This window comes from Salvelinus fontinalis, chromosome 18 (genome assembly GCF_029448725.1).
Source record: "Salvelinus fontinalis isolate EN_2023a chromosome 18, ASM2944872v1, whole genome shotgun sequence".
Classification (NCBI taxonomy): domain Eukaryota; kingdom Metazoa; phylum Chordata; class Actinopteri; order Salmoniformes; family Salmonidae; genus Salvelinus; species Salvelinus fontinalis.
Genome location: NC_074682.1, coordinates 32898566 through 32921145, shown reverse-complemented (window position 1 = coordinate 32921145; position 22580 = coordinate 32898566). Strand labels below are relative to the sequence as shown.

The following is a 22580-nucleotide window of genomic DNA, read 5'->3' as shown; positions in this document are numbered from 1 at the left end:
AGCCGCAGTTGTGGACAGCGTGGTACTTCACGGTGTCCACCTTGCCGCTGCTCATGTCTCTGGTTACCACATCGCTCTCCAGCACGCTGGTGTCTAACAGGTTCTTGAACGTATTGGGGATCACGTTGGACTCTTTGTCGACTGATTTCAAGTTCTTCTCGTGTGATATATGAGCATCGTCTATCATGACTACACACGAGTTCCTCTTCTGCTTGTACTTGAAGGATTGCGGGGTGAAAGACGTCAGCGTCTCTATGCAGCCTTTCACCGTCCTGAACTGGTAGTTTAGCACGTTGTTTGCGTAACTCTTACCTTCACCGGGACCCGTAACGTTTAAGAGCATAATCCGTTCGATGGTGTACCTGGGAGCGGTGTTGGTGATAATGTAATTGAACGTCGTAGACGCCTGAAACAACCTGCCCACTTGAAGGCTGTCACAGAACAAGTAGCGCACCAATGCTTGGTCGTACACTTTCACCGGATTCAGAGGGTCCGAATGCTCCGGACAGTCATCGTCATTTCCAGGCGCCAGGTATAACGACTCGTGTATCTCGGTGAGGTCGTGACCGAGAGACAAGCTCGAGTTTCTCATTTTGTCGTCTATCACGTCTGTCAAACCTTGGTATAGTGAGTCTTTCACACTGAACTGGTGCCTGACAAGGATATTGAACACCATATCCACTATGCTCTCGAACTGTCTGCGGCCTCTGTACCTGACTTTCATTTCCTTGCTGAGGCGCTCCAGTTTACCCAGATGAGGGTACAGGTGCGCAAAGTAGTAGCTGTGGTCGTCTTTACTCACAATGAAGGGGTGATCCTCTGAGGCGTTGTAGAAACAAGAATATGAGGTCTGACACTCTCCGCTACACGCTCCAATGTGGTCCTTGGTGAGCCTCGTCTTGCAATAACACTGTCCTTTCCTCAGCAAAGACGCGATAGCTTTAGTTCTGCGTCTACTCTTTACATCACGTAATACCCTGGCAATGCGGCTCTTGGTGACGGGCATGTGCCTGTGGATCAGAGAGTTGAGAAATAGGTCCGGGTTCTCCCTGTCAATGAGTTTCTCCACAGAGTACCTGAATACCAAGAGACCTCTGATGTCAACCTCCATGCCTCCAGAGGACCTGTTGAGATCGACCGTGAAACGTTTCAGTCTTTCCACAAATCTCACATCCTCTGGAATGGTCGAGTTGTAGCACGTTTCAACAACCTTCTGGTTCAGCCATTGCACGCACGTCAGCTTAGACATGATTGCTAGGAACAGGTTCTTGGATTCACCTTTGCTTGTACTGTCTGTGATCCTCCCTATGGAGGTCTCCAGAACATTGAGATTTAGGTCCATTATAGACTCCGGTAAGGAAACCACCTGCCTCCCTGACTGACAGGCTGGGGTGTACATGGAACCCTGGAGTTCCTTCACCTTCTTCCTATCCACCTTGGTAGCATTCAGTGTATCACTGCGGATATCCACCCAGTCGAACATGGAGCCTAGCTCTCCCTTGCTGTCTCTCATCACTATCATAGCATTGTTGACAGATGATGCCCTTTTCCTAACCAATTGCAGTCGCATGAAAGCGTTGAACGCCTCCTCAAAGGCTTCTGTCATCTCATTGTCAGTTGCTTGATGTGGGGACGTGTCGTAATTGGTGTCAGACCTGGCGCCATCTCCTCTGAACACATCCATGTTCACACTCATGTTCATGAGTCTGAGCAACTGGGTACTGGACACATCCCCATCCGTATCACCAGAGGCGGCCAGTGTGCTTAACTGGGACTGTACACCGAGGCTAGACGACGGCGTATTTGTTTCACATGGCTCCTCGTTACTCATGTCTAGGATAAAACAGAATAGGCGCCCCTGAGCAAAATCCTCTCTGATAGGTGGTGACATACTGCAGAAATCTGTGTTCTCCAGAGTCACTTGGAGAACCTCGCCTTTGCAGCAATATGTCAGGTAAAGGAGAAATTGGAAAGTAGCTCTGTCCTTTGGTGACAACGCTCCGAAAGACAGCTCATCTGATATCCTATCGTGTAGTATGTCATTGTCAACCGCTAAGAAGAAGGCTCTCCTATTGGAAGGCACGTTCACTGTTTCTAACACAGCTGTATTTGCTTGTCTGTGAGGCAAAACATTACAATAGGTTGACACCGTTGTATTTTTCTTAGTGGCCATGCTTTGATAGTGTTGTCTTCTCTGGTCTAACACAATTGAGAGCCCTAGAGCCTACTTCCTAACTCCTTGGCATACATGTTACACTAAACCTCATGTCCTTGACAGGGTACTTCAGCTCTGAACAGTGAAGTCAGTTTGTCTGAGTTAGATAAGTCAGCCGTGTTTGGATAGATGAGCTCGTGACTGAACCGGACACTTCAGCTCTGAACAGAGAAGTCAGTGTCTCGTATTTGGATAAGTCAGCCGTGTTCGGATACATGAGCACGTGACTGGATCGGACACTTCAGCTCTGAACAGAGAAGTCAGTGTCTCGTATTTGGATAAGTCAGCCGTGTTCGGATAGATGAGCATGTGACTGGAGACAGATAATTCAGCTCTGCTCGGATGAGCCAGCCGTGGTCGGGCACCTCAGACTTAGTCACAAATGGATAATTCAGCTCTGCTCGGATGAGCCAGCCGTGGTCGGGCACCTCAGACTTAGTCACAAATGGATAATTCAGCTCTGCTCGGATGAGCCAGCCGTGGTCGGGCACCTCAGACTTAGTCACAAATGGATAATTCAGCTCTGCTCGGATGAGCCAGCCGTGGTCGGGCACCTCAGACTTAGTCACAAATGGATAATTCAGCTCTGCTCGGATGAGCCAGCCGTGGTCGGGCACCTCAGACTTAGTCACAAATGGATAATTCAGCTCTGCTCGGATGAGCCAGCCGTGGTCGGGCACCTCAGACTTAGTCACAAATGGATAATTCAGCTCTGCTCGGATGAGCCAGCCGTGGTCGGGCACCTCAGACTTAGTCTCAAATGGATAACTCAGCTCTGCTCGGATGAGCCAGCCGTGGTCGGGCCCCTCAGACTTGGTCACAAATGGATAACTCAGCTCTGCTCGGATGAGCCAGCCGTGGTCGGGCACCTCAGACTTGGTCGCAAATGGATAACTCAGCTCTGTTGTGATGAGCCAGCCGTGGTCGGGTACCTCAGACTTGGTCGCAAATGGATAACTCAGCTCTGTTGTGATGAGCCAGCCGTGGTCGGGTACCTCAGACTTGGTCACAAATGGGTAATTCAGCCCTGAACGGATAATTCAGCCCTGGTTGTGTAGGTCTGTACTTGGTTTCGATTAAGATCTTTCATCCTTTGCTCTCCATATGCTCCTTAGTTCAACATTTGATATCTTAGCATCAGTTGGATGCTTGATACCATACAAAGGGTTTCAGGTTGTCACTGAACAGTAGTTCTACGAAAATATGTGACTACACTCTGTAAAATAAAGTCCCCTAGGTCTCTTGAGTAACAATCATGAACAAAGCCGTGCCTTTCGTGGATTACTTTCCTGACATCTACCCCGAGCGTAGAGTTGTAAACCCTGACCTTGAACCTAATCTGGTAGGGGTGATGATCAAGTCTGTCCTCTTTAACAGACAGGAGGAGGCGCTGTTATGCAGAGGGTTGGTGGTGCAGGCTCGAGATATCAAAATCTACACTACGGTACACTTCAAAGTCACTGGTATAGCTCCTGTTGTGGGTTATGACCTAGACTTGGGTCGCGATCAGGATGGCGAGGAAGAGACCTGGGAGCTGGTTGGTAGAAATTGGTCTAAACACTTTGCTGCTGAGCCAGTGAACGTCCACGTTCTCCATGATGACATTAAGCGGAAAGTAAATGCTCTCGTTTTCCCGCTTAAATGTATATCCTTGGCCAAAAGGTATGTAGAATCTGTGAGGGGAGCACTCACTTTCGGAGACTTTTGCCCCGACAAGGGCTACTACATTGCTCGAGACGGTAACACGCCTGCCTTGTGCTCCAATGTCATGTTCGGTAGGGTCTATTTCATGTCTGCAAACAAGCTGAACCAGGTGCTCTCAGTATCCGAACTCATCTATGATCACGACCTGTCTGAGGCTGAGACTAAGCTCTTTGACAGTAAACACGTGGCCTATTTCTACAAGGCAGCGTGTCTGGACATTGAGACCGTGTTTGACAAATCATACCGAGACATGTCCCTAAGATGCGACTCATTCGCCTACAGGTTCCCCTACTGCACTGAGCGTACGGTCGAGGGCATGACAGAGTACAGGACTAAGCTGGTTCACATGCTAGACACTGGCAGGTCACAATTGCCAAAACATAGTAAGCACGTCTCTATCCCTACTCTATCTCCTGACATGCCAGGTCAGCAGCACGAGATAACCTGCATCTCTCTCGTGATCCTCAACTCCCACATACCCAAGACTTCACCTGACCACCACAGGAAGAAGCTGATAGTTGTCTATAACAAATGTAAGGTAACACACAACCACCAACCAGAGGCTGACCACGAACTAGCCAGGGGTGCCGGTATAGACGATGTCAGAAGGATTATGTTTTACCCGTGCTCCGGAGAACTCGCAGTCCTGGAGAAGATGATCCAACTGCTGTACAAGTACGGCATAGAACTGCTGTACGTGTTCAACGCCGAATTCGATGTGAGAGTGATCGAGCAGCGTGTGCATTTTTACACTCAATCGAATTACACCAAGTTCCGAGACGCCGTTACCCAGGAACGAGGAGCCTCGCTATTGCGAGCCTGGTACGGCCTCTTTGTCACCAAGGCCCTGGCCCATGACATGGTACCGTTCTTCCAGTTTGAAAACGTACGCTACCTTGATATGTACAAGGAGATGCTGAAGAGCGTAGGCTCTGTGTTGCTCAACGGAACCTTGACCGAGTACAAGCTCCAACTGATATCTGTGCACATCCAAACGTTCAACAAAGACAAGGCCAAGCTGGGCCACTTCAAGATGAACAGCTGCGGTATGAACATCATAGATCTGTACAGGATGGCGGGGACCAGAGATATAAAGTTTGCGTGTACCAGCATGAAGTTGAACGACGTGGCACCCTTTGTCATCTCCAAGGTCAGGAAGCTACACAGAAAGGTTCCAAAGGACACCAGAAAGCTTTGCAAGCTAGCGGACGTGGGTTACTCTAGCATGGACGAGATGATCAGACTCGGAGGTAGGAGTCTATTTGCCGTGCTCGTCTACAACTTGGTCGACTCACAGCTGTGCGCCAGGCTGGCTAAAGTTCTCAACCCAGTATCAACTCTGTTTCATCGATGTAGGGCCACTCTCAATATAGACGTGGTGGTACACGGGAGAGGGGATAACTTTTGCGGCTTTGTGCAGAGCATTCACTCGGTTCAGATCCCCCAGCTCAAGTTTACACTCGATACCCTCAGAGTGAAAGCGGGACCCCTGGGCATGGAACTGAACAGCCGACTGCGATGGGATCCTAATCTCGCCTCAGACAATGGTGACAGTGACATGTGGAAGGGAGGATCTGTGTGTGACCCACTCACTGGCCTACACTACTCGGGGCCCGGCATGGGTCTGGAGCTGTCCTTTGACTTCTCCAGTATGTACCCCTCGATCATGTGCGCTCTCAACATCTCACCTGAGACCACCATCCCCTGGCCTCCCGTTGACTTTCCCCACGATCTATCGGGTTGGGTGTGTTACAACTGGGAGGCTGAGGGGTTTCAGTACGCATCGCTCATTCTCAAGTACGACCAGACCCAAGGCTGCTTCATCCGTGCCCCGGGCATATTCTCTTCCTCGGTAGAGTACTATCTCAACCAGCGAGCTGAGTTCAAGAGGAAACTCAAGAACCCTGACATCAGCGAGGCCGAGCGGGTCTACTACAAGCTACAGGAGGGAGAGTGTAAAGTCCTAGCCAACTCCTTCTACGGAACGGCTCCTCGTCCCTGCGGGCCTCTCATATCTGGCCACGGCAGGCAACAGATTGCCGTTGTAAACAACTGTGTGTCTACGTTCTACCAGCACAGCTGCCCTGTTGTCTACGGAGACACTGACAGTGTCATGGTCTCAGTCGGATACGGTCCCCGGGACATCCCCGAAAGGGACGTGTCTGATGTAGTCGTGCACAGAACAGATACGCCCCGGTCCGGGGACACTGACATCAAACTCCTCGAGAGCTTTGCCTGTGATGGCCGGAAGGCTGTGGGTGACATGTTTAAGAGGGCTGGCTCCCAGGTGCCTGCCTTTCTGGACTACGTGCACACTGCCTTGGTTGAGGACACTCTCGAGAGGATGTACGTGATAGGCAGAGGTAACACACACCGAAATGTAGCCAGAGACCCGAAAGGAACATTCACCAAGGAAGGATATCCCGTCTTTGTGGCAAGAGTCCCTGGGTCCGAAGAAGTTGCGGATGTCACAGGGCCCTTCGTTAAAGACAGGAGAGTCAAGCTGGAGTATGAAAACAGTTGCTCGGTCTACTGTCACGTAGCTAAGAAGACCTACGTGGCTCTCAGTCACAACCTAGACGACAAGGGTGATCTGTCTTCGATCTCCGTAAAGGTCAGGGGGCTGTCGGCCTTCAAAAGTATGCGCTCCCCTTGTGATTCTGCCGTGACGGACACCTTCATATCCTGCGTCATGAGGGGAGACTGTGTCAAACTGGAGACTGACGTGTTGTCCTGCTTTTCAACCTCTCCCTGGCACCAGCTCAAGGCTGGAGATGTAATCTTATACCTGGAGAGGGAACCGATCCTGGACGATCACGGGCAGTGGTTAGACTTACATCGAGCTAGCTCCTTCCTCACCTCTTACCGAGTGGACGATGTTATAACGTTGAAGCTGGACTCTGGGTTCTCTGCGGTCTCTACGACACTGGTTCCCGTACAGGGCTACGAGTCTGCGTCGAGCGACACCATCACAGTGAGAACGCTGTACAAGGACTGGAAATACTGCATGAACCACATGTTCTCGCGCAAGGAAGCCATCCTCAGAGACCTGTTAGCGTGCAAAGCATCGCAACTCATCGCGTCCAAGATGGCAGCAGGGTTCTTTCCTTGGAGCAGTCTCATCAAATCATCAAAGAACAAGCACTTTAGTCAACAAACACTGGATCGCTTGCAGGTAGCCAACTCCAGTGTTAAAACGACCTACCTAGAAACTGTGAAGACGTGGCTACAGCACATTACAGGACTCTCTGTCAAGCCAGTCGAATGCCCCGAGTATCACAAGTGTAACCCTTGCGAAGCAGCCTTCTACAGATACCCCTTGAACCTCCAGGCTAACACAGGGTGTATCACGGCCATGTTCGGTGGATCGCTCATATGCGAGGCCAAGCGTTCCGACACAAGCGTGGTGTCTGACGGTGATAATGAACACGGGTCCAAACCCGTTAGAGATGACAACACGGAGGAGCATCACACCCCGGCCCCCAGAACCCTAACGCCAATCGATTCCTCGTCTTACACAGAGATCATTTCACACCCCTACCAGCCTTTCAACAAATGTTTCGCCAACTCCAGGGTGCTGATAGCTCACTATGCTGACTCTATCTTGGTGAACCGCTCTGGAAAGCTTTTAGCTCACTGCATTATAGACTACTGCTTACCCCGCTACATGTACAGTTCTGCCCTTGGCTCCCACAGCCTGGATGATTGCAAAGAGCACTTGCTCACCTCAATCTCCTCAGTCAGACAGAGGTTGAAGAGGGCAACCACGGCTTTCAACGCGGTAATGAACAACTGCCCTGAACACATGATACCCGTCTGCGGTAGTAGTGAGTTGGAGCACCTAAGGATCAACAGGGAAACTGTGGCGCGTCTGCCCGGTGAGAAACTCGAGGTCTGCAGCAATGTGATCACCAAGGACATGTCCCTACAGCCCCGTGATGTCTACAGGAACCTAAGCGCCTCGCTCGGGAAAAGACTCACGGAAGCCATATCGGAAGGCATACTGTCCCTTGTCGACAACGACTCTTGCTCTGACGCCTCCATCTTGCTTTCGTTGCCGATTGTCATGTTGCAAGACGCTGGGATCACCTACTCTACTACTGGTAGGCTTTCCATAGTGAGAAGCGAGCTGTGCGAGAGGACTCTAGTTGACCTGGCAGGCCTTCTGTATCAGACTGTACTCATGTTGCAGATACAGACCCCTGACGCGTTCAGCTCTGGGCCCGTTATGTACCCAGAATCTGTTCTTTGCATCATGCCGTACTGTTGCGCCGACGCAAAAGTCATGAGAACCTGGATCGAGACCTTTAAGGAGAAAAAATGGATCACCCCTGTCCGGGCCACGCTCGGAAAGAGGAGACGTCCTCCCTCTGACTGCAGGGTGGTTACGTATCATTGCACCGGTTGTAAAAACTTCTACAAGGACCTGTTCACCAACAATATTCCCGGTCACAGGCTTATCCAGCGTGTCTACGGTGAAGACAAGAAGAGAAGGATAGGACGGTGTGTCAATGAAAGACGGTGGCTCTCGTGATCGAGACGAAAAGCACTGTATATACCATTTCGTATACATGCATTGAGTACAGACCGGTGATAGTATACCTTTAGCATCCCAAGCACGGGTAAAGATGTCTTTCAGTCAGAAGGAGTATGTGTTCACCCACACAATGAACAAGGTCAGTGAAGCACATCAGCCTACCATGTTCAAGATTGACTTGCAAGGGCTCATACCCTTTGGAGACTGCAGCACTCTGTTCGTCATTGACAACATGACAGTTACCGCATACAAGCAAGGCACCTTGGACAAAATACCAGTCAAGTTCACTGTCCTCAATGACAACAAGACAAGGATCCTGACTAATGATCCATCTAAACTTTCATCCCAGTGGAACGTTGACATTAACGGTGGCTCCTGTATCAAGATAGCTGGCACGGACACAGTGCCTTTCAATCGAACCCTATCTGTCTATGATGACGACAACAGGCAGGCTCTCATCAATGTCTTAGCCTTCATGATGTCAAACAGTCTCTGGGCCTCGGACAGAGCGAAAGGAGCTTTAGACGTTCTGGTCGCTTCTCCCCGAGGGGAGTTTCAATTCATATGCGGCCTGTGTTCGGCGAAAGGCTTTGTCAGCATTACCAGGGGACCCAGTGGAATAGCATCCTTTTCTTTCCCCCAGTGTGCAGACAGCTACGTGTGCGTACCTTCCCATCAACTCGGCACTGACAAGGACTATGATGCTCTCAGAAATGTCCTAGCTCTTTGGCGATCTGTCTCCCTCGACGACCTTGGAATTCTCCACAGAGTCACTCAGGAGATGGCAATGGCAACCCCGCGAGCCTTCCAAGACCTCGACTGTACATCTTTCCCTCCTAGACACATGTATGGTGGGGGTATTGTCATCCCATATGCTGTGATGAAATACGTCTCCGCACTGTACCAGACCATGAGCGAATACGCGGACAACATTGCCATTGTAGACGAAAATAGGCCTCACATCAAAGTCTTGATCCAGAGCCCCTCTGAAAACATAGGTGAAATCACTGGGCATCTCTCAATCACCATACTCTATGGAACAACACTCTGGGACATATACACCAAACTCATCCATGGGCTGAGGCTTGCAGAGGGATGTGAGGAAGAAGACATTGACAGTCTTTCTACTGTCACACAGTTAAGCACCGAGGTGTTGATCAGGAGAACCCAGTTGAAGTTTATGTTGAATAACCATATGTCTTTAAGGGATTGGTATAACTTTTACTATGGGGCAACATGTATGGGTTAACAACAATTGCGTGATATGTGCAGGAGGACTATGTTATACAGTAATGTTTCACAAATATATTGAATAAAGGCAAAAGACACCATTGATTTGGTTTATTCATTTCAAGAAAAAGTACACTCTAGCTGTAACATTGTATAATATCTTACAGAGTATGTTATGAAAAGAGTTCACTATTCATATCCATAGCCTTGTGCTGAGAATATCGAACCCTCTTGTGTCCTTCGATCCTACTCCATCCTTGTCATTGTCTCCCCTCACATTAGGGGGGAGGTCGTGGCACAAAAGTTACATTCCTAGCCCCTCTCATGTAGTCAATCAACTCTCCTATGGTGTAGAAGTGTAGATTGGTCCCACATCGAAAGCCAGACCCATGGAACATGATTTTGTATACCTTTCCTTTCCCTGTTACAATGTCAAAGAGGTATCCAGAGCGATGTTCATCCATGTAACATACTGCAGCAGCAGGGTTGAAGTTTTCACTTTGCATACTCTTTAGACTGTTTAACAAGGCAGTGTGCTCACTTGACCCTGGGGACCTACCATTTGGCGACTGCCCAAGAGACAGTCCCCACCATGCACTCTTTAGTAACTGTATCATAGTATGCATCTCTTCCACTACACGTATGCAAGTCCCCTTGCTTTGACCACCAGGTATGGCTCTAGGTCTAGCCATCAGGTACCCTCCTGGGTAATTTGCAATCATCTCTTCTATAATTTTTGCTGGTTGACTGTATTCCCACTCTAGGAAGTCGGTGCATTTGTAACGGCCTCCAGTGACATATATGGCGAATGAGATAATGTCACAATCCCCTGTCTTCATCATACATGAACACACTCCTCCGGGCTCCGCTCCACGGTAGTCCGCTATGGCAAAAGCTCCCACCTTCACCTCGGGTCTATTGAGGAAAGATATCATTTGTTCCTCAGATACGGAACCCCACCAGTGGTCACCCAGTGACTCTACAAATGAAAGCCATGATCTGTCCAATAGAGGCCAGTTTCCATAGGTCACTTCCATCCCAGTCATTTCGAATGCACACTTGATATTTCTTCCCCAGTGCTGAGAGAGGCAAACTGTTAACAGATCCTAAGAACAGACCTTGCTATTTAACTGCCTCCCTGTAATGCTCGGTTGGGTAAACACAGAGAGTTGGACAGCACAGAAACAGTTGGACGAGTGCCCAGAGCTGGATAAACAAATAGAGCCGTTGCCTAGGTGAAGGGAAGATAAACAGACAGGGCTGGAGAAAGTAAGCCTGTGTGTACAGCATAGACAGGGTTGGATGAGGCTGTGTGGACAGCATAGACAAGGTTGGATGAGTGCCCAGGTGACGGGAAGATAAACAGACAGGGATGGAGAAAGTAAGCTTGTGTGGACAGCACAGACAAGGTTGGATGAGCATGTGTGGACAGCACAGACAAGGTTGGATGAGCCTGTGTGGACATCACAGACAAGGTTGGATGAGTGCCCAGGTGATGGAAAGATAAACAGACAGGGATGGAGAAAGTAAGCCTGTGTGGACAGCACAGAAACAGTTGGACGAGTGCCCAGAGCTGGATAAACAAATAGAGCCGTTGCCTAGGTGAAGGGAAGATAAACAGACAGGGCTGGAGAAAGTAAGCCTGTGTGTACAGCATAGACAGGGTTGGATGAGGCTGTGTGGACAGCATAGACAAGGTTGGATGAGTGCCCAGGTGACGGGAAGATAAACAGACAGGGATGGAGAAAGTAAGCCTGTGTGGACAGCACAGACAAGGTTGGATGAGCATGTGTGGACAGCACAGACAAGGTTGGATGAGCCTGTGTGGACATCACAGACAATGTTGGATGAGTGCCCAGGGCTGGATAAACAAGTAGAGCTGTTGCCTAGGTGACGGGAAGATAAACAGACAGGGATGGAGAAAGTAAGCCTGTGTGGACAGCACAGAAACAGTTGGACGAGTGCCCAAGGTCTGGATAAACAAGTAGAGACTTGCCCAGGTGGTGGGGAGATACACAAGACAGGGCTGGAGAAAGTAAGCCTGTGTGGACACAACAGCCACCTAAAGATGAGTGGTAGACAAGTAGCTAAACACCCTAGCTTGGATGAATGGATAATGTGTGGATTTAGAGATAAGGTTGGATGAGTGCCCAGGGCTGGATAAACAAGTAGAGACTTGCCCAGGTGGTGGGAAGATACACAAGACAGGGCTGGAGAAAGTAAGCCTGTGTGGACAGGACAGAAACAGTTGGACGAGTGCCCAAGGGCTGGATAAACAAGTAGAGACTTGCCCAGGTGGTGGGGAGATACACAAGACAGGGCTGGAGAAAGTAAGCCTGTGTGGACACAACAGCCACTGTATGATGAGTGGTAGATGAGTAGCTAAACACCTTAGCTTGGATGAATGGATAATGTGTGGATTTAGAGACAAGGTTGGATGCACGCAAGTGGTTGAGTAACAGGCCAAGGATGAATAACCAAGGCATTGTGGCATGAATGGAGCCCTTTTGGATAGCACAGACACGGTTGGATGAAGCAGTACCGGGTGGATAGCCCAGCTATAATGACTTTGTGAAACATGTGTAGTTGCAACGGTACTGCTCTTTGTAATGTATGTGAATAAAAAGAACAAGGCTCTGACATGACTGGTGATACACTTTATTGATTGCATGTCAAAACAATGATATGTAATGTATATTACATTGACACATATACTGTCACAAATATTAATTGAGATGTACAGTAATACAATGGTCATGGCCTATACCTCTGGTCATACGGGCTAGTCTGTATGGAACGTTTGAGACTGGGTAGGCCTCCACTTGTCTCCACTGGTCCCCTCCTTCTCCCTCCTGTTACATCCATCTTGCTCATGCACAGGTCCTGTGTTGTAGAAAGGGGTCTTGGTACAAAGGAAACCTTTACAACCGTTGTCATATGGTCCAGCAAACTTGTCATTGAGTTAAAGTGTATATCTGTATCAAGCACAAACCCAGACTTATCAAACGTGACCTTGTATGGTTGTCCTTTTGCTGTAACAATTTCGAAGAGGTATCCATATTCCTCTTCATCCATGTAACAGATCGCTGCAGCTGGCTTGGGGTATTCATCTTCCATCCTTTTTAGGTCCTGTATAACATCAATGTGATTTGATGACATTGGGGAACTGCCCGTCGAATGTCCCCACCATGCACCCTCTAGTAGCTGTATCATTTCACGCATCCCTTCCACTACACATTTGCCAGACCAATTGTTCTGTTCATCAGGTATGTCTCTTGGTCTAGCCATCAAGTAACCGCTTGGGACTGCTTTAAGCACATCGGTTATTAGCTGAACAGGGTCACCTCTGTCCCAGTCTAGGAACTCAGTGCATTTGTAATAGCCTTGGGTGACGTGTATATCAAATGGGATGAGAGTATTGTCAGTGCTCTTCACCATACAGGAACACACTCCTCCCTGCATGTCACCAAAGTAGGCCGTGATGGCAATAGCTCCTACAGTAACTTCGGGTCTATTTAGGGATGACACTAGCTGCTCTTTAGAGACGGAGCCCCACCACCTCTCACCCAGCCATTCTACCAGTGGAAGCCAGGATCTGTTCAATAGAGGCCAGTTGCCATATTTCCTTTGCTTAGCGACACGGAGTGAGTCGAATTGTCTTCTCCCCATATAGGCCATCTTCCAACCACTTACCTATTTTGCTATGTGTATGTAATTGGTATCATAGTTCTTGTGATTCAGCCATTGTAAATAGTAGGAAAAGTGGAACCATACCCCAAAGCCGCACACTCTCACCAACCCCAGGAAAGGGCCTTATGTTTTCTAACTGTTGTTGCTAGAGACGTGGCTAGTTGCTCATCATGATTATGATCACATGCAGCCTTACGAACAGCTTTCACCTCTGTACAACCACACCTAACCCGTAACTTAACCCACTCATGAAAAGGTGTTTAACTGTGACACCTACTGCAACTGTCGCATTTAACAGCTAATCATGGACCTATATCTCCTTACCTCAGGCAATTGTGCATTTCCGACCTCTAATCATGTCAGAGGAGAGTGGTATAGAAACTGACAATAGCGAGCTGAGCCTGGTAGGAGAGACGCATGTTATATCATACTCTATAGACACCTCTTTCATAGACCATACTCATCACAGGCATTTAACTTGTACTGATTCTAACACTCGTCTCTATTCCACAGGTATCTACCATAATCCTGACCCGTTCTGTAGGTACTCGGTTTGATGTCCTTTCATTCACTGTTGTAAAGTATACCATGTATAAGTGATACATTTCCCATGTCTTTAATACACATTCAGGAGAGTGATTACATACTATCGTCTGACGATGAGGGACCTAGGAACCTTGTCTTGGAACAAGCTCCTCCACTGTTGCCCCCAGAAGTCGTCAACCGGCCTCAACCTCACCTAGCATTACCTCCTCTTCCCCAGTTGAACAATGCAGAAGATGAAATGGTAGATATGGTAGTGTATACTGTGATGACACTTTTGCTTGTGTGTATGACTTGTTGGTAATGTGGTTATGTCTCTTTCGCTCAAGTATATGGCCGATGATGAGGATGGAGCTGATGCGGATGGAGATTATGATGATGGAGATGACTAGGTTGCAATGTGTTGAGATCTAACTACACTGAACCCATTTTATTCATTTTTGAGCTGCCACTATGTCCTACTTTTGGTATGGATGTATGTAAATGTTATGTACTCTGTAAATAAATGTGACCTGGTATTCTTGCTCAGGATATTATTGTCTTTATTCACAGAAGGATATGGACATTGAATAATACACCACAAGCACTTTGTAATGGCACATTTACCAAGCGATATGACAGTGATTACATATGCTCTCCACCTATATCTTTCCTACTCTAGACATTGTGTCTGGCATCTGTGACACCTGGGTGACGTTGCAGGCCTTCATCCCCAAAGATGTGGTTCTTTGGTCGGGCAACAAAGGTTGCATCTTCAAGGCAGCAGATGCGGGAAAGAATAGATGTGATATATGGAAAGTGTACACCTGTCCCAATCGTAAACCCCAAGTTATCAAACGTCACCTTGAATCTCTTTCCCTTGGCAGTTACAATATCAAACAGGTATCCCAAACTGTCCTCATTCATATAATGGATTGCGGCAGCTGGGTTGGTGTGCTTGTTTGTCCTCATTCGTAGAAGCTCTATCACTTTACCATGTGGTGGGGACATTTCCAAACTGAGGAATGCAGCTCCCCACCATGAGCCTTTTATCAGCTTTACAATATAACGCAGCTCGTCCACAATTTGTGTCATAGCAAAGTATTTGGGGTTATGAGCCATCCACCTGGGTCTACGTAGCAAGTGTCCTTCTCCCAGTTTACGCACCAGAACTTTCATAATGTCAATAGGAGTTGAAAATAGACCTTGTACCATATCGGTACAGATGTACCTGCCTCGACTAATAACAACAGTAAAGGTCATGACTGAATCCTGTGTCTTCACCATAATCGAACACACTCCTCCTTGCATGCCACCGAAGTGTGCTGCGACGACAATGTCCCCTTTGCGACTGTTAGATGTATCCATGAATGTGATAATCTGCTCTTTAGAGACTGATCCCCACCAGCGCTCCCCCAGCCATTCTAGGAAGGAATGCCATGATGTGTTCAGTATAGACCAACTAAGCATGCTTTCCATCAAATGTTGCTTTCTCGAATCTTCCACAGCTGGAATCGAGTCGTGACCATCTTCACAGTAAACCTGTAACTCGCCACCCTCTTCGCTGTAGCCTTCGTTGCTGTCCACCACCTCGCCATCGTCAACCTCTTCATCGTACACGTCTTCACAGTCCACCACCTCGTCGTCGTAAACCTCTTCATCGTACACGTCGTCACAGTCCACCACCTCGTCATCATCGACTTCTTCACATTCCACGACAGCGCCGGTGTCAACCTCTTCACCATAGACCTCTTCACAGTAGACCACCTCTTCGTCGTCAACCTGTTCACTGTAGAGCTGTTCACTGTCGACGTCTTGGGTGTGGACCTCGTAGTCTGACTCCTCGGAATCGTAAATGTCGTAGTCCACAAGACTATCGGTTGAACGGGGACTGGTTTCAGCCTCTTGGTCTCTGGTATCCTCCATGTCAGCACCGGGAGTATCTCGGTTATGGGTATAGTCCTCTTGACAATTGTCCTGATAATCATCACACATCCAATCCTCGTAGTCACCTGCCATGTCCGCTCCCGAACTGCTTTCGGAATCAGATGATTTGGAGCCTGAGGACCTAACTGCTTGTGGTATATGGCTGTTCCCAATCTCATAACCCTGGCAGTAACCGTAACAAGACTGAGTCTGAGGCCTCTTGACACAAACGACTGTCTCGTAATGGTTCCGACTATTCTCCAAATATATGCCCTGCTTAGACACCTCTAAACCATTAGATCTGTATTCAATCCAACGGTTGGTATAGTATGTATATATGCTTACCCCCAACATGTCTGCAGCTGCTTGAATCTCCACTTCGGTCGCCCAACTACCTAAACAATTCATGTTGGACTCCGTAATGTACTCTGACACTGAACGGTAACACACTCTCAGGATGGTCCTATACATATGTTGTTTGCTCTGTAGCTGCTGCACCACCGCATTTCGAATTGGCTCATGGTACTCCTCTGTACCACACAGTGCTTCACTGACCGCTCTGAAGAAACAATTTCCGTCACCTTTTATTTTCACATTCTTACACGGAGCACCTAACACACCAGACGCAGTATGACTGAGAGACCTCTTCTTGCACTGCACCTTCAGCCTAGTGCACAGCAGCTGGGCATCTTCAACTGTAACAGGGTTGAACTGCAGCTCTCTGCATGTGCTGCCACTAACAAAGTCAATGTCCGAGTCGTCGCTACTGTCATTCTCCTTTGCTGTATTACAATATCTGAGTGTATAGAAAGACTCTGATTTCCCATGTGCCATTATACACTCTGTTCTGCTTCCTGAGAGACGTCAGTATGGTCATTAATATATCGCTTTGGCCCCTATTGTCAAAGACCCACAGTTCTGCAGACTGAGTCATGATAGGGCGGGCCTAAGGAAAGCGTCATCAATCACACAGAGCTTAACAGAAGCCACAGGAGCCTATAAGGCTTCCATGCTTGCTGACTGAGTCATAATAGGGCGGGCCTAAGGAAAGCGTCATCAATCACACAGAGCTTAACAGAAGCCACAGGAGCCTATAAGGCTTCCATGCTTGCTGACTGAGTCATGATAGGGCGGGCCTAAGGAAAGCGTCATCAAACGCACAGAGCTTGACAGAAGCCACAGGAGCCTATAAGGCTTCCAGGCTTGCTCACTGTGAGGGCTTGGGTAGCCTTGTTATAGTTTATAATGCTGTTGAATGCAAGTAAAAAATAAAGTATGCTCAGACAAGCAACTGTCAAGTGTTACCAACTGTACTTTATTGATAAAAGAGGTCCACATCACCATAGTACCAAATGAATACAATATAACATTTCAACTGTTAGGATAATTACATCTCCCCCATACTTTCTCGGAGCAGTGTCAGATTCAGAACTCAGGTCCCCCATCCATACCACGATATTCTCCGTCAAGGTCAAGTCCCCCATCCACACCCAGGTAGTCTTCTTCAAGCACAGGTCCATCACTGATTACACTGTGCTTTTCGTACAGATGCATACATAGAGACAAGTGGATTGTTGCAACGAAGATGAACAGGTTACCCATAATAGTCCTACTTGTTATAGCTGATACCTCTTCCCCAGTGTTGATAAATGTAAACTCTTGTAACAACCCAAACTGACTTATAAGTAGTTCCCTGTATTAGTGCGTTGGCTAGAACATCAAGTGTTGGATAACTGATACGTGGTTTGCTACACTACTGAAAGCTGGATCTATTGTCACAGCCTCCAAATTCCACAGACAGGATACAACATAAAGTTTTGGATAACTGAGAGGTTGTGGTGGACACTCACAGATTCAACATTACGGCCAAGGGCCCTGTGTGCGAAGTGACAGGCTGTCCCCCGTACTGCCCTTGGGCCCCGTGTGAGTTTGGGTATTGATTCTAAAAACGCCCCCCCTCCTGCACTACCTTCCCTTGGTTGTGGATATTGTGCCTTTTGGGTATGGTTGTTGTTACATAACCCTCCCGTTGTCCTTCTATTATGCCTAGCACACAGTGTCCCCCCCCCCCCCCCCCCGGGTCACTCTGTCCCGTCTTGGCTAAAGGCCCAGTGGGCACAAGTGTGACAGTATGGGTGTGAACAGCCTTTGCAGATGTATTTCTTACACCTGCAGCACGCTGTGTGTGTCTTGGCGTCCTTCTTGGGTGGGCAGACCTGACACCTCTTCCTCTTACTCGCCCCCAGCGGGGCGGCCGGGGCGGCGGCGGCGGCCGGGCCGGCGGCTCGCTCGCGGGCCTGCGGACGAGCCTCGGCGGATACACGCTCGCCCCGTATGACTTTGACAAGTGCGGACGCGGCTTCGGTGCGGGGGAGACGCTGCCTTCTTTGGATCAAGGGCTTCACGAGCGCCTTTCCGAGCTGCTCCAGGAACACCCTCCTCTTGTTCCGCTTCCCGGGCATCCAGTCGGGGTTGATCTCTCGCCATATGACAAAGGCGTTGTAGGAGGACACGTCGAGGATGTTGTGGAAGATGACCAGGGGCCAGCGGGCGGTCATCCGTCTGCAGCTGTAGGTCCCGACCACCTTGTCTAGGTTGTCCACGCCGCCCTTGTTGCAGTTGTAGTCTAGGATGAGGGCCGGCTTCCGGTCTCGGCGATCGCTGACGTCGGCCTCCGCGTGCCGCGTGCTCAGAAGCAGCACGTTCTTATTTCTCTTTGCCAGGTAGGACACTAGAGTGGCGGTGGGCGTGAAGGCGAACCTGGAGGACGAGACCTGTCTGCCCTTGGACTGGAGCAGCGCGGGAGGGAGCTCGGGCTTGTTCTTTCGCACCGTGCCCACCATGGTGAGGTTCCTCTCGAGGAGCCGCTGCCCGAGTTCGTAGGAGGTGAAGAAATTGTCACACGTGACGTTGTGACCGGCCGGCAGTCCCTCGGTCAGATCGAGGACGACGCGCGCGCCCTGGTTCTTCTCGGGGCATCCGCCGGCCGCCTTGCCGGTGTACACTTGCATCTTCCAAGCGTAGCTGGACTTGGCGTCGCAGGCCACCCACGACTTGATGCCGTATTTGGCCGGCTTGCTGGGAATGTACTGTCGGAAAGGGCAGCGTCCTTGAGGCGAGGGAGAGGGGAGGGAGAGGAGAGGGAGAGGAGATTAGCAGGAGATTAGCAGCGTCATGAGTTACCGGCTCACCATCGGGGCGCACTGCGTTTACGTTACACGCAGCCGCCGACGCCGCCGCCCGTGCCACTGCCCATTGCTACTGCTGCCCATTGCTACTACTGCCGATTGCTACCGCTGCCCGTGCTACTACTGCCCGTGCTCTCTACGCTACACGTACATACACAGATACATTGACTGCTACCGCTCTCTATGCACAGATACATAGACTGCCCGTGCTCTCTACGCCACGCGTACAAACACAGATACATAGACTGCCCGTGCTCTCTACGCCACGCGTACAAACGCAGATACATTGACTGCTACCGCTCTCTATGCACAGATACATAGACTGCCCGTGCTCTCTACGCCACGCGTACAAACACAGATACATAGACTGGCCGTGCTCTCTACGCTACGCGTACGTACACAGATACATAGACTGCCCGTGCTCTCTACGCTACGCGTACGTACACAGATGCATAGACGGTACCTCTGAACGGGACCAGTTGTTCGTCCACCGTCACTTCGGGCCCCGGGTTGTAGAGGGCCTGCAGCCGCTCCTCCCACAGGTCCCACACCTCTCTCACGGCCGCCAGTCTGTCGGTGGCGAGTCTCGCGGGTCTCGACTGGCGGTCGTCGAATCGCAGCAGCCTCGAGTACTTGTGAAACGCCTTGAGCGGCATGGTGGCGCGGAACACGGTCCTGCCGCTCTCGGCGTCCCACAGGCTGGCCGCGGCCTCGCCTCGGGACCTGTAGACGCCGGCTAGGATCAGCAGCCCTACGTAGGCGCGCAGGTCGGTGGAGTCCATGGGTCGCCAGCCGTCGCCGTATTTTCTCACCCCCTGCAGATTGGTCATGTCCACGATGATCCTTTCTATCGCCGGTGTGACAAACAGCCGGAAGGCGGACTCGATGTCGAGCGCTCGCGACGCGGCGTAGGCCGTGGGGCCCGGCGTCACGGCGGGGCAGGGCGGGCGGATGGCGCGGGGTCGGTCCGGGCCGCGATAGGCCGCGGAGGACCATTTGATTTTGCCGTTTTTCGACAGCAACGTCTCCCTTTCTCGCTCTGGCTCTCTGGCTCTGTCTGGCTCTCTGTCTCGCTCCTCTCGGGCAGCGGCCGCGTCTCCCTCCGGCTCTTCCTCCGGCTCTTCCTCCGGCTCTTCCTCCGAAGAGGAGCACGACCGCGAGGCCGAGTCGTCTCCGTAGTCGTCCGCGTCGCGCTCGGGGTTGTATTCCTCACCGTCTTCATCTTCCGAAACGTCCTCCTCTTCGGAATCGCAGTAGTCTTCTTCGTCTTCTTGGTCGACGCTGGAGGATATCTGTTCCAGGACCTGAGCCGCGCTGAAACCGGGACTGCGAGGCGTCGTAGGCGGAGGCAACACGCTCGACGGGGTCGTATTCCTCGTCGCCGTCGTCCTCGTCGTCGTCGTCCTCATCATCGTCCTCATCTTGTTCTTCTTGTTGTTGTTGTTGTTGTTGTTGTTCTTGTTGTTGTTCTTCTTCTTCTTCTTCTTCTTCTTCTTCTTCCTGACAATATTAGTAGGCTCTCTACGCCCTGCTTACTGTCGTAGGCGGAGGGCTCACGCTCGGCTGGGTCGTGTTCCTCCTCGTCGTCGTCCTCGTCGTCGTCCTCTTCTTCTTCTTCTTCTTCTTCTTCTTCCTGACAATATTAGTAGCCTCTCTACGCCCTGCTTACGGTGGCCACGTGAATGGGACGAGGCACGCGAATGGACGAGGCGCGTGGTCGGCCCTGCCTGCTCCTTCGGCCCTTCGGCCCTTCGACCCTTCGCCCCTTCGGCCCCTTGGCCCCTTCGGTCCCATCCGGGACGCTCGGCTGGCCTACCCGCGTGATAGCACCGAGGTCGTGCACAGAGTTGGTGGGGACAACTGGTCCCTGCCGGGGTCACTCCGACCCGGCCCAGACAGAGGGGAACAACTCCTAACACAGGCCCCGGGTCACTCCGACCCGGCTCAGACAGGGGTAGGAGGGGAGGGTTTACAACATACACCTTGCTAACGCCGCCGGGGTCTCTCTGACCCCAGGCCCCCGGAACAGAGGGGAACAACTCATAACGCAGGGCTTACAACAGGGCTCGGGTCAATGTGACCCGGCCCAGACAGGGGTAGGAGGGTTACAACATACACCTTGCTACACGCTGCCGGGGTCTCTCTAACCCACACAGACACTGGGAATCGACTCGTAACGCTGGCCGGTGGTCACTCTGTCCCGCCGAGGCAAGGGGAAGGTTGTCTAACAACAGCCATACCCGAAAGGCACAATTTCCACAACCAAGGGAAAGTAGTTTGTAGGGGGGCGTTTTTAGATTCGATATCCAAACTCACACGGGGCCCAAGGGCCCGTTGTGGGGCAGACACGCCGTATTCGACACAGGCCCTTGCCCGGAATGTTGAGAATGTCAATTTTGGGGCAGGACCTTTTACTAGTATCCAGCAGGTGGTGGTGTTGGGTCACTGTGACCCCGGCCTGCCGGGGTCTCTCTGACCCACACAGACACGGGGGAAGCGACAGGTGACGCTGCCGAGGGTCACTCTGACCCCTCTGACGTCACTATGACCCCGCCCACACAGGGGCAGGGGCAGGAGGGTTACAACATTACACCTTGCTAACGCCGCCGGGGTCACTCTGACCCCTCTGACGTCACTATGACCCCGCCCACACAGGGGCAGGAGGGTTACAACATACACCTTGCTAACGCTGCCGGGGTCACTCCGACCCACACACAGACACGGGCAATCAACTCGGAACTGCCCGGGGTCGCTCTGACCCGCCGAGACAACGGGAGGGTTAATGTGTGAAAGTTAAATATTTCTAAAACATATTTTGAATTTCGCGCTCTGCTTTTTCAGTGGAATGTGGGAGGAGTTCCGCTGGCGGAACGCCTGAGCAGTAAAGGTTTCTCAATAGGGGGTGCTGTTTGCACTTTGTAAAAATTTCGTTCCCAAATTAAACTGCCTCGTACTCAATTCTTGCTCGTACAATATGCATATTATTATTACTATTGGATAGAAAACATTCTCTAGGTTCTAAAACCGTTTGAATTATATCTGTGAGTAAAACAGAACTCGAGTTGGAGCAATTTTCCTATGAGGAAGTGAGAAATCTGAAATCACCCAGGCTGTTCTGAGGTCGGTTTATTAATTTGCATGTCTTCTATTGGTTGAGATGCACTGCATACGCCTTCCCCTGGATGTCAGCAAATAGTGAGATTTGGAATGGAGTTGCTAGGCAGATCTGAGGCCTTATAAATGGGCTGGCAACGTGGGGTCCTCTCTTTCCTTCATTCGCCATGACGCAAGACAGACCTCAGGATGGCGTTCTAGAAAGCTCCCGTTATAGCCCTTAGATATATCCAGCTCTGATTTTATTCGATATAGGTGTTAAAGACATCATAAGGTTGTTATTTTAAACCGAGTTATATCAGTATTTTGCGATTTTCGGGTATTTATTTGTGCTGCGTTCTAGTGAATTGGGCACGTCTGGGCCACATGGCTAATGTTTACTGCTAATTCCAAAGTTGAAGGCGACAATCTACAACCGAGCAACGATTCTTTTGGACAAAGGACAACTTGCCCA

At 50.3% G+C, this 22580-nt stretch overlaps 1 protein-coding gene across 1 annotated transcript; it reads right to left on the bottom strand.

Moving 5' to 3' along the window:
* Positions 1–17900: 17900 nt before the first annotated feature.
* Positions 17901–21616, bottom strand: LOC129815318 (piggyBac transposable element-derived protein 4-like). Its single transcript, XM_055869022.1, has 2 exons — positions 19476–21616; positions 17901–18933 (listed from the first exon to the last, which is right to left on the bottom strand). The coding sequence occupies exons 1-2, from the start codon at positions 20431–20433 to the stop codon at positions 17906–17908; spliced, it is 1986 nt and encodes a 661-aa protein (XP_055724997.1). The 5' UTR covers positions 20434–21616; the 3' UTR covers positions 17901–17905.
* Between the last annotated feature and the right edge of the window lie 964 nt (positions 21617–22580).

What these genes read in the sequence shown, in the direction of transcription:
- LOC129815318 (XM_055869022.1), bottom strand. Translation starts at nt 20,433, where the DNA reads ATGAGGACGATGATGAGGACGACGACGACGAGGACGACGGCGACGAGG. An exon ending in ACAACTGGTCCCGTTCAGAG is followed by an intron (nt 18,934 to 19,475) that starts GTACCGTCTATG and finishes CCTCGCCTCAAG; the next exon opens with GACGCTGCCCTTTCCGACAG.